We start from the raw sequence: 13,236 nt of genomic DNA on the forward strand, positions 1-13,236 counted from the left end.
GAGGCAAACTAAATACTTGAGGCTCGTATTTCTGAACACTGACTGAATCACTCACTCTCAAAAGTCATTCCTTTCTAATTCAACCAGACAGCATTTAGATTAAAATACCAAAATTAAGCAAGCAAAAATATATACACACTTTATCCTGTCTCAAGAGAAAGAAAAAGAAGTGACGCCAGTTCTGACTGGAGTATTTCACAACACCCAGGAGCCCATATATCCACTGTGATTATCAAGCTTCAACATGCTTGTAGTGAAATTGATCGATTGTTGAGTAAATCATTCCATCAGTTTCAAGAGAATGGATACAATCTCTGCCATAGCCAAGAACAAAAAAAAAAAAAAATCAATTACCTAGCCACATCATATGCAATACAAACACAAAAGAGAGTTTGAGGACGAGAGTACTGTAGTTTCTGCGTTGGAATTTTCAACTGTTTAGAAATTTCATCAAGGTGTATTCCCTGTTGCCGCTCCCTGCAGATAACCAACATATGAACTCATCACTTCCTTTACTTTAAAAACCAAACATCAAAATAGTATACCAAGTCTAGTAAAATGGATAACAACATTCAAAATTCAAAATTCAGATAACTTGTAAGCTCCATGGCATGCTATCTACACAATATCCAGTAGTCCTACCATTCTGTACAAAATAAGGCCACAACAGAAACATCAAAAAGTAAAAGGTCAACCATCCATGCAGAAAAAGACAAGATCTTCTAATATGTAACTCACATGCTCGAAGGCTGCTTCAAATAGTCAAGTACCAATTCATCCAAGCTCTTGCGCCCATCAATACTAAATTGTGCAGAGACCTACCAAATAAAAACTGCAATGTAATGCAACTCCATGCTATAATGAAATTCAAAAGGAAGAAAGCAGTTGTATCTCCTACATGGTTTGATGGGTTTGTCTGGTTCCGTGTGGGAGTATCCATTGCTGAATCTTTCATTTGAGATTGAGTTAGGGAACCAGCTTGCTGCTTCATTTAGAGAGGAAATACACCACGAGTTAGAACATGCACACATCATCACTTAACAATTTATACTGAATGAATGAAAGTATATCTTGTGATGAAAGTAACCTGTGATTTAGAATTTCGCAAATAAAAGTGAACACATTCAATATAGTGGAATGTAACCTCGTCAAAGTTTGTTAAAGGCCTGAAAAAACATTAAATCCAAGATGTGATAGGACACCTTTGTCATGTATTAACATAAGTTAAAATAAGAAGAGAAGCTAAATGCATCCGATCTGAAACAAATTTCAGTTTCTGATAATGCATTAACAAAAAAAAACCATGTCCTAATCTCTATGAGAAAATGAACCTATATCGCTGCTGCAAAATAAGACCACCTACTATGGTACCGATTATGAATCTTATGGGATTTTGATAATAGCATAGAATCATTAAGAGAAAACTCGACAATCTCTGATTTTTGTTAATAGTATGGAATCATTAAGAGAGAATTCAACGATCTCTTAAATAAGACAAGTACTCAAAACTTGTCAAATAATTCTTTCTTCTTGATCTGTCAGTGAAGATAGTTTGGTCTTTTAATACAAGGAGAAAAAGTTATTCTGGAAGTTATTTTCCAAAATTCTCATAATTTCTCATAACTACCCATATTCATTATCCTAGCCTTACCCTTTTTTCTCTCCATTACACATCCTCCTGCTCACCAATATAGCACATAGACATAAAACAAGAAAAGCAGTTTCTAGAAGTTATTTTCCAGGGCAGAATAACTACCCATCTATTTCTCCAATATTTCTCCTACTAACACTCACAATACTTCATAAAAGTACAACATATAAATCTACAAATAGCATCATTATGCAGCACATACACCTATCTAATACTCATAAACTTATATAATACCACATACAACTATTTACTAATTACGTAATTTCTTCCTTCTTTAATACAACTTACCAAAGGGCGTTGTTTTTCTACTTTTGTTCCTAATATCACTTCTCCCCTTGAAATGGCGCTTAACTGCCATTGCAGCATTTTTTTATTATGGCAGTGCTGGAATTTCAGAATTTTCTTCATTGCCAGAACTACAGTCTTCCACTTCTAACCAGAACAACTTTTTAAAGCAATAACCTGGTTCAAATTTTTATCACAATTATAACACAATCCTTGCGCTTGTCAATGGTATCTCCCGAATGGACAGCTTCTGCATTGCAGTGGCAAGTGGATCTGGATGATGTCCGGAACGGAAATATGGTGGTGGCTGTGGCAGGAAATAATGCAGTAAAGATGCCTTGGAGAGACCAGTTCGCTGTTCATACGTGCAGGCCAAACTCATGGCAGCTGTCAAATCGATGGGACTCGGTAATTTCGCTTCCACCGTGATAAAGTCCTTTAAACCACTAAAAAAAAATTCGACTTCTAGTTCAAAAGTTAAGGAAATTGCTTGCATCCAGTGGAGTTCGAACTGCAGCTGATATTCTCCCCCTGTTTCGTTATGTTTTAACTTGTTTAATTTTCTCAATATGTTGCTTCAGATAGGCAGACCAAATGGAAGAGGACAGAAATTTTTTAATTATGCCCAGGAAAAAAAAAAAGATCTCTCTTTCCAATTTAAGGAACCACAATTTTGCCTCACCGTCTAAAGGAAATGAAGCCAATAAAACTTCTTTCTCCTCTACAGTTTGTTGATGTCTGAAAAAATGCTCACATCTACCTATCCAAGAAAAAGGATCTCCAAAACCATCAAAACAGTAAAAATCCAGTTTGGTGCAACAAGGCAGAAAGAGGCACTCAGTATGCTGGAGGTTCACAGCCACTACAGGTTCGCATTGAGTAAACAGAGAGCATGCACAGGGTTGTGCGGTGCACATGGAGAGGTCAGCTTCCGTTTTTCTTCCTCAAGCAGATAAGCACTCTGTGGATTCAGCAATCCCCATGCAGCATGACTGATGGTGGTCCACTTGGCTACTTCCTTCAGCAGGGTGCTTCTGGCTGATAATTCCTCCAATCTTCCCACTAAAAATTTAAACTAATGTATCTTGTTCTCTATCTTCTAATAAGTCTGCAGAAATTTTGAAACATTGAATGCAATTCCTCCATAGCGATTGACTTTGACACCAAATTATTACAATTCCAATTTACAGATCTCATTATAGGATTTTGTCAATAGTATGAGCTCGTGAGAGGGAAGCCAATGATCTCTTGATTAAGAAAAGTACTCAAAATTTGTAAAATAATTCTTCCTTCATAATCTGCCAACAAAGATAGTTTGGTCTTTTGATACAAAGAGAAGAAATTATGCTGGAAGTTATTTTCCAGAATTCTCATAACAAATCATATCCGCCCATATTCATTATCCTAGCCATACCCGTTCTTCCCTCTACTACACATCCCACTGCTCATCAATACAGCACATAGACAGATAAATCAAGAAAAGCAGCTTCTGGAAGTTATTTTCCAGGACAGCAAAACTATCCATCTGTTTCTCAAAAATTTTCTCCTACTAACACTCGCAATGCTTCATAAAAATACAACATAAAAACCTACAAATAACACCGTTATGCAGCACATACACCTATCTAATAAACTCATAAGCAACACATGTAATACTACACGTTCAACATATCTACTAATTACACAATGTTTTCTTCCTTCTCTAATAAACCTTATCAAAAGGTGTTATTTTTCTAGTTATCTTCCTAAGACCTTCCAAATGCTCTAGCAATCACCATAATTTTGTTTTATTTAAAAGTAAACTGCTCACAGATTTTCTGAAAGTTCTAGAAAATTCAAAATCGTAGAAATGCTCTAAGAAATCAATATTCCCCTCAGCAGCAAGATTGCATAACCCTATAAAGCATATTTACAAAATAGCAGCAAATTTGAGAAACTGGAATTGCACAATGAACTAGTTCTACCACCTACTTGATATTGCGGAGAGAAAGCTAAATCTATTACTCTGAATGTCTTAAACTCACCCTTGACTACATGTTTATGGCCACTGATAGTTACTTGCTCCATTGTAGCCATGAAAACCCATTGTAAATGCAAGGATTAAAACAATGAGAACAGAGCGAACAACCATCCAAAGTATTCATCAAATACCTGAAGGTATATTGCAGACTCATTAATGGCCAAAATAGCTACTAAGAAGCCACATAAGATTGGCTCCAACAAGATAGGTATGCACTCTGCAACTGAGAGATGTCTTCCCAACAGTAGCTGAGAGACCCATCTCCATTTATGCTTCGGCACCCACTAGTGATGAAGCATGGTTCTGGTAGCAGATGTGGGAGTAGTTTTAATTTAAATTTTTTTCTATTACTATAATTTAAGCAGCATTAGAATTTTATTTGTCGTTCTAATTCTTTTACAGCAGTTTTCTATTCAATGTTCTAATTTTTTGAAGTTTCTAAGAGGATTTCCAATCATAATTAAATTATGACTGAATTCAAGCCTAAAAATACTGTAATGCCTTTCGTGATAAATAGAGAAGAGTTATACTAAGAGAATATTCTTCAATTAATTTATTTTGCTTGATGCTATCAACCTTCTTCTTCAGTTTGATCTGCAGCACTCCTACTTATTAAACCCTAATTCCCAATCCATTTGGGTGATTCAAAAATGTCCAGGTGCAATTTGAAGCTTTAACCTTACCCCTCCGTAGTTAGATTACCCCTGTTGTCTGACATCAATAGACCACTAATTGACATTTCCTCACATAGTTAACACATTTACTCTTGCACAATCCATACATAGACTAGTACATATAACAATAACCATTGCAATTATTGTTTAACAGCCTCACATTCCTCGACTTGCTTCGAGTTGGCCTAACATTGCTAAGAGTTTACTTCTCACTGAAATCAATCACAATAACAAAACATAATTAACATGTATCTCCCAGTCACGATGGCAATAGAACAGCGGCATGTGATGTTCCAACAGGATAAAAATAAGTTAAATGTAATGTGCACCTAAATACATGAATCACCATAACATATACTAGTTATAGTATATCATGAACTATCATGAGATTCATAGATATAAGCAACCTAGAAATACTACGCATAACCAACATCTAATGTATCAAAACATTTTAAATGAATTTCAACATGTATGATTTGTTTTTCATAAGGAAATATCACTGTGCTTCAGTAAAAAGTCCACAGAAATACCTCACAGAGAATACAACTAGTTGCTTTTTGCCCTGAAAACTTTTCAAGTGCCCGTTAAGGCGAACATACATGCCATCTCTGTTTCACCATAAATTGAAGAATGTTAATAGAAACCTCTGATTGTTACAGTTTTACATCTGAGAATCTTGCAAAAATGTGTTAATGCAAAGAGCAGCCAACTTACTGTATAATCTCCATTTCATTCGTTTCAAAAGCTTCATTCACCCTGTTAATCAAAACTTGGAAGACTAAAATTTAGACATGAGAAAAACAAAACGCATTATTCAGCTCACATATCTAAAACTATTTTTAGATTTCATATCAAAATCAACATACATTTTAAATAAAAAACAAGAAGAAAGGAGCCATTTAGGAATTATGACCATCATTATCATATGTAGTTGCATTTATATACATATACAAATATTACCATCTTCGACATTCAATCCTTCCTGTCCCATCATCCAAAGTAAAACTAACTTCAGTAAACTTCTTATCATCCTTGTCAAATACCATCCCAACCAGCGTAACCTGAACCAAGAAAATATTTCAAATGGCCCATTAAAAAGTTAAACGGCGGAGAGGTAATCAAGAATAGAGCTACAGTGGGGGGAATGGAGCAACTACTTCAAGAAAATTTTTTTATATTTCCTTTTTGTTTTGACCCCATTAAATGTGCAAAAATAAATAGCAAAAGTCACCGTTACAAGAACAATTAAATAAAATCCAGAAGTATGTGCTTCTTTTGTTTTTTTTCTTAAGTTCATTTTCATTTACAATGTTACAACTTGAAGACATCTGTGTATATATAGATACAAATTCTACATCCATCCTTGGAGGAAATGCAATGTAATCACAACTTCTCAAGAGGCTTTATCTTGATGGATGTAATATCAGGCAAACCTATAAACATTGGCGTCACATTTGGTACAAGAATGAACCTCAGTTTCTGAAAGCAAATCACTTTGCAGATACTTCCTTGAGGAAATATTGCGCCAAACTTCATTGTGGTAAATTATTAAACAGTGAACTTAACAAAAGAAAATATATGACAAAACAAAATGAACCATTAGAAAAATTATTGAAATGCAGGAAAAATGGAACATATAATGAGTAAAATTTCAGCCCAAATGCCTATAATAAGCATGCATTTTAAATGCTAAGAAGTATGAACATGCACCATTATAGATCATATTGACTTATGCATATGCTCATCATGTTTTGCAACATAAAAAAAAAAATGTAAAAGAAACTAAGAATTAATTAATCTTCAAATCAGAATAGCAAAACTGTAAAAGAATCGAGAACTATTACGTTGGTAACTTCGACTCCGTTGATAACAAAGCTTGATTTCTCGCTAGCAGAATGAGAAGCTTCACTTATCTGCTTCACAGTCACCGGGATCAGGCCCTGTGAATCACGATTCTGCATCCATAAAAATGCAAAACAAAGTCAAAGCTTAGCTCTCGTTTGGTCACCAATACCGCTTCTATCTTGTATTCTTCTCGCAATTAACATAGAATACCAGAAACATGACACGTCCAACATTATCGAAGAAACAGGAAAGGGAGAGAAAAGGACGAACACGAGAGAACATTCAAATTTAACCATATCATCAACCTCGCGGAAAAGAAGGAATAGCATTGAACTTTAGCAGCAAATACACCGATATGATTGTTTTACGAGCTCAATAACGATTCTCGACTCGAATTAAGCAATAAACGAAAACAAACTCACTTCTCTCTCATATATATTTGTACAATTTCCCGGTAGGTAAAAGGAAAAGTACAATTATATTAAATATGACTGACCTTTGCCGGGGAAGGAGTGGAATCCAAAAGCTGAGAGAACTGAGATGGCATGAATCCGCCGCCTGAAAAGGCATTACCGGCTTCGAATTGGCTGCTTGAGAACATTTCTTAAAACCCTAGAGAGATTATGAAAGGAAAATATTCAAAATGAACTCTTGACACATTGCTAATGCAGTATGTATACGACGCTGGGTGAAAATGAAGGGCTTCCCGCCAATTTTCTCGAGTTTTCCCGCCTGTTGCTCGATTTAGGATGGGGCCAATCAAAAATTAAAGAACTGGGAAGTTTGAGAGGAGTGCTCCTCTATTATATCCCAGATCTTGTCGTGAAAACTTCGTATGGGGTAGCTTTTCCTTTTATTTTTGCGTTTTATAAATATTTTTTAATCGAAAAAGTAAAGTAAATAGTTTTTTTTTTAAAAAACCTAAAACCTATATATATTTTTTATAAATTAGATACAAACCTTACAAATTGTTGAAAATTGATTAGAAAATAATTACTTTTTAATAAAAATTTACACTTAAAATCTCATATATCAATTTTACTAAATCTATAATTTATATTTTTTTAAATGATAACACTTTGTACATTAATTTATGTCAAAAACTATACAATTTTTTATTAAAAGTATTTTTAATGGATAATTATTTTAATAACATTTTTAGAACTCATAATACAAATTACGACCACTCAAAATGTTTACTAAATCCTCCAATTAATTTTTATTTATTCATTAACTCTTTGATACTAAGAAAAATAAAATATTTTATCAATATTTATTTATTTAATTTAAAAAATTACATTTTGATCCAGTTTTAAGTTTCAACAAATTGTTTAATAGATTTAATAAATATACATATATGTTATAATCTATATTAGCTTTAAGTTTATGTGAATTATTTGGTAGGGTTTTCATAAATATACGTTGATAAGATTGGCTTGTATTATGGTCTATACTAACTTTTTTCGTTATTTATTTGGTAGAATTTATATAGATATGCATAAATAAGTATATGTATATTATAATCTGTATTAATTTTAAGTTTATATGAGTTATTTTATATGATTTTTATAAATATACATAACTAAGATACATATAAGATTTTACATCATGTAATTTATTCAATATGGATCAACTAAAAATTTACTCGATATAGATATCGAACATTGATTTAGATTTTGATGAAGTAAAGTGTGGCATGTAATTCGACTAGGAAACAATTAATTGTTAAGAGGTCAAGTTGGTATAATGCACCATTAGTCTACAAAAATAAATATATAATGGTTCATATACTCAATCTTAAACACATCGATATCAAACTTAATAGAGAAATAGTTGAGATTTGGCAAGCTCGAAGGAGTAAATATGGGTTTACGAGGATAGTAGAAGTATAAGCATAGTGTAAAGAGTGTTTCCAAACATTTACATTGATTCTCTATGTTCACTGCATCTCATAATGTATGGTATCATGAATATGCTAATTAAGCAATGTGGCATGATTATGAGATGACCAAGACATAAAATAAATAACACAAGTAATATAAACTTTAATTACTATGACTAGCCATTGTTATCAAAACTTAGAACCGGTTGCTTTATTGTCAATGAGATTCTAGCTTACTTGATTACCAAATTTCATGCCCTAACTTGGTTACGATGTGTCATATTTCAATGAAGATGACATAATTCTCTTTTATCCCTCCCATAATAACTCTTCCATATACACTGCAAGGGCATATATTTTCTAATAATTGTATTTTTAATTATAATTTAATTATTACATTTCAAAATGTCCATAAATGGTTGATGATTTGAAGACTTTGGAATTTGAGAGCTATAATTTAACCTCTCTGGATAATAGATGGTTCATGAATATCTATAATATTCCATCATATTTAGTATTTTAATAAACTAAGATAATTAAAGTATATTAACCCATATTTATGCATATGACGATTGTGGGCCTTCCTTGAAGAATGATTCAAACTTCATCTCATAAACAGCTGGTTGTTCCCACACTTTTATATTTTTTATAAGTTTTTAGTTTATCTCGTATGCCTTAAGATATTTGATAAGATTATTGATCATATGCCATAAAACTAGAATCAATTCCTCTAACGAGTTTTCCTTTTTATGTTATCTATACTTAATAGAAGAAAAAAAATGAGGTGTCCCTTTAAATCTTGTTGCAATAAAAAATCTGTCTAATAACTCCATACCACGATTATAAGTTTTATAAATATAGGATTATTTATTTTCATAGCATGACTCCTTCTAGAGCATGAATCACCCTTAAAAAAGATGTTCTTGATGTTGTGCATGCTATATAGCTAACAACAACTATTTTACAGAATTATTGAATTTTTTATGATGGCATAAAAAGGACGGCTTGAGCAAACCCATAAAAGTTTCTTGGTATCGTCATCTATTAATTTATTTTTACTTTTATCCAAATTTTTTATTTTAAGTAGATAATGACATGTCAGACTCTTTCAACTTTTGTGTCAAATTATTCAATTATATTCAACCCTTTAAAGATGAAAATGATCACGTTATATTATTTTATTTAAAAAAAATAGATGACATTAAAAAGAAAAATGAGTATTAATGAATATGAAAACTTTGACTATGAGAAAAAGGATATTGTTTTCTCTGAAATCCTGCTAGTTGATGATTCATCCCTTCCTCGTGAAGTTACATAGTACAAAATCAGACTACATGACTAATAGTATGCACTTGTATTAAGCTATTTAAAGCCAAATATATAGTGATTATCAAATCTAAGTATACATCAACACTCTATCTGTTTCTCAACACCTGCAAGGTTTAACCATAGTGATACATGTTACCGTTACAACCCTTAATTCATATTCTAACTTTTTTTTATAGCTTATACTTTGATACTTTGTCATAGCCTCTTTACCACCACTACTTAGCTTTGGCATGCCTTTTATTGTTGTGCCTCATATCCTTGCTCACACATTAATTTCACGTTTTCTAACATTGATTATATCTTTACAACCTGCTCATTATGTTTTTTGCAACATGCATATTATTTATAATATAGTTGTATTAGATTTATACATGAAGCAACACTTTAATATGTACATTGACTTCCGTGGCATATTGATTGATCTTGGAGCCTTCTTGAATGTTGTATAAAAGGCCTTTTAATGAGAAATTTATTATTTATTTTTTTATACTTTTTTCTTAATTCTTTCTTACTATATCATCCTTTCGTAATAAATTATCTCAATTACATGATCACGTGATTTAAGGATAAAAATAAGGATGTTTTGGTACACTTCAACTAGGTTGAAAATCTCTTCAAATAGTTAAAGAGCTTTGTTGTTAACCTTACACTAGTTTGATTACTACTAAATCATATATTGTTGACCTTATCTCTAGTCTTACCATATCCCATAAAATTATTTCGACCTTTTAGGAGAAAAGTAAAAATTTCATGGTTTATAATTATTTTAATCTTTATAATAACCCTTACATTATGACTTTTTAGAATAATTTTATCTTATCATGATCTTTAAAGCTATTGATTTTTCATGATCATTTTTTGTTTATTGCTAAACTTTACTTTTATTGGGGGTTATTGTTATTTTTTACAATATTAATTATTTGATAATATTGTCCACTTACACTCTTTTTATAAACCAATATTTTATTTTTACTCGTTGTTATTATTTGCCTTTGTTTGCGTTTTTGCACCAAATGCCCTCAATTTGAGAAATAGAAATTTAAGCTTTGATAAAGTGTTGAACCCATTTACTAGACCTTTTAATTCATGCTTATAATTTGATAATTTACTAAATATGTGAGTGAAATGGTGTTATTTCTCTTTAGTGATATTCATTGAGATTCTTTCATAATAACTTATTGTATGTATGTATATGTATTTAGGCTAGCGAATAATATTAATTTTATATAAAAAATATGTTAAATATGTAAATTAATCAAATCAAATAGCAAACTTAGATATATTATGTGAATAATTTACCTCTTCATTATTTTACTCTACTAATTTGTATACTTAATATTAAGGTAACTGAGTTAGAGAAGAATGAGGTAGGGGTATGCATCGATCAATTTGGCTTTTTTTAGTTAAAAAATTTCAAAGTCGAACAAACCAATCTAATTCTGAAAACCAACATATTTACCTACGTGGACCTAAAACCAATTTAAATGATTTTGTTAGATTAATTCAGTTCAAAATTAATTAAATGAGTAGCATAAGGTGGTTGGATGTATGCTGTTATTATGGATGAACTATCGAATGCATAGTGAACTTGAATTTTGTGCGTGCTTGCATGGTCTTAAGTGATAATATAGAAGATATATGCAGTTTTAGAAGAGGATAACATGATGATGGCACTCGATGATGACGAGTGGAGGCATGGTTTACATGGTCTAAAGGTGGGGCTATCATGTTGTGGCATGTGATTAGGACTTGACTTTAGGCAAGAGATGGAGAAAAGAGAGTTGGAGAGTGGTGAAGAGAAGTGAGGTTAAGTGTTAATGGTGAGAAGAGACATGGTCCTTGTGGCGTAGAGATGGAGCTATGACATGTGGTCAGGGTTTGATTTCGCGTGAGAGATGGAGAAAAGGAGCTAGAGAGTGGTGAATAAAAGTGAAGATGTGGAGTTGACGACACTCAACAATGATGAGTGGACATGATCCCCCTAGCATTAAGGTAGAATTAGACTATGATTAGATTTGCGTCATGTAAGATATGGAGAAAAGGGAACTAGTGAATAGTGAAGATAACTAAGGCTGAAGATTGGGTAATTTCGAGAGTCCAAGTAACTAAGAGTTTTTTTAAAAAAATTTATTATATTATATATTATATATAAAATATAAACTAAATTTTAGTTTAGTTAGGTTACGTAAAATGACGAATCATAACTAAATTGATCAAAAAATTGAAAAGCGAACAAACTGTTTAACCAATTCAACCAAATTGGACGTCCTAATTGATCCAGTTTAAACCAATTAAATTAGTTTACTTCAGTTGGTTGTATTAGTAGCTGCTATACATGCATGGATACATTAGCCATCTTTTATTATTAACACTATTAACTAGATACTGCACGTAAAGGTATCATTATCTCTTAATTTATTATCATATGTAAATATAATATTATAACGACGTAATTAATTTATTTTATTAATTAGATATTTATATTATATCAATTAAATTATTTGGTATATTAAAATAAAATAGATTATATTTTTAGTTTGAAAAATTAAAAGCGATTTTAATTATTAAAAGAATATGCAATGTAGGTATAAAAAAAAAAAATACTCGGATAATATTTAAATTACTTGATTTTATATTATTATATACTAAGATCAAATTCAAATGACGTATAAATAAATAATATAATTTTTTAGATAAAAAATTCATAACATTCAATTAAATTGGATGAAACCCATCATGGTGAAACTTGGAGGTTCGTGCATTATAACAAATGAGTCCAGAACTGTAAGACTCTTTTTCCAGTAAAAGAATTTGTCGCAGGATAAAAGATTTTTTAGGATGCAAATGCATGAAAAAACATACATGAGAAATATCTTACATCTTTAATAAGAAGGCTTAGTTCATAAAAAAATTTTGTCATATGATGTGAAGGAAACTTAAACACCAGCTGGAAATTACTCTTAACTAATATCTCAGATATATGCAACCGTTAATATCCATATTATATGGGTATAATAATTAACTCATACAAAAAAAAAAAACATAATCCTTCTTATCCAGTCTTTGCAAACAATACCAACACTTATTTCATCTCCAATATATTATTTCAGCATCGATGTTGAGTAATGAGCTTCAATTGGTAGTGGATTTGAATATACCATTTGACGGACACTTTTCATATCGTACTCCACTTAGGGTTATAATCCAAAATTTTGGTTTAAATATTGGATCGTATTAAATTTTTTTATTTATGTAGCTAATTAATTGGCCTATGAGATTCGCCCCATTTATTATGATTTAACAATGTTATTTATTCTCTACCGTACATCTCACAAAGTAAACATAAACAATTATCAGAGTTGAAAGTAAACATAGCAAATATTTTTATTAAACCATTCAAAGAAAGCTATGTAGATGTGATGTAACTACCTTAGTTGATACACCATACTTTATCGGTATATTCACACGTTATGAATAGGTGGTATGGAAGTCTTTTTTTCTCCATCTACGCGCGTAATATAACAACCACTTGAACTTCCCTCCACTCGAC

The 13,236-nt window shown here is 31.6% G+C and overlaps 1 protein-coding gene across 2 annotated transcripts; it reads right to left on the bottom strand.

Annotated features, from left to right (window-relative positions):
- RPA2 (replicon protein A2) lies at positions 1-7,251 on the bottom strand. 2 transcript variants are annotated; one of them, XM_022037889.2, is made up of 10 exons: positions 6,972-7,251; positions 6,475-6,585; positions 5,591-5,691; positions 5,345-5,386; positions 5,161-5,238; positions 1,088-1,166; positions 899-982; positions 739-818; positions 409-477; positions 1-314 (listed from the first exon to the last, which is right to left on the bottom strand). In XM_022037889.2, the coding sequence occupies exons 1-10, from the start codon at positions 7,074-7,076 to the stop codon at positions 233-235; spliced, it is 831 nt and encodes a 276-aa protein (XP_021893581.2). In that variant the 5' UTR covers positions 7,077-7,251; the 3' UTR covers positions 1-232. The 2 variants fall into 2 exon arrangements, with proteins under 2 accessions (XP_021893581.2, XP_088063789.1); XM_088207663.1 differs by having other exon boundaries at positions 899-985; positions 6,972-7,220.
- Positions 7,252-13,236: the final 5,985 nt, after the last annotated feature.

This window comes from Carica papaya, chromosome 7 (genome assembly GCF_054855325.1).
Source record: "Carica papaya isolate Zhongbai chromosome 7, ASM5485532v1, whole genome shotgun sequence".
NCBI lineage: Eukaryota > Viridiplantae > Streptophyta > Magnoliopsida > Brassicales > Caricaceae > Carica > Carica papaya.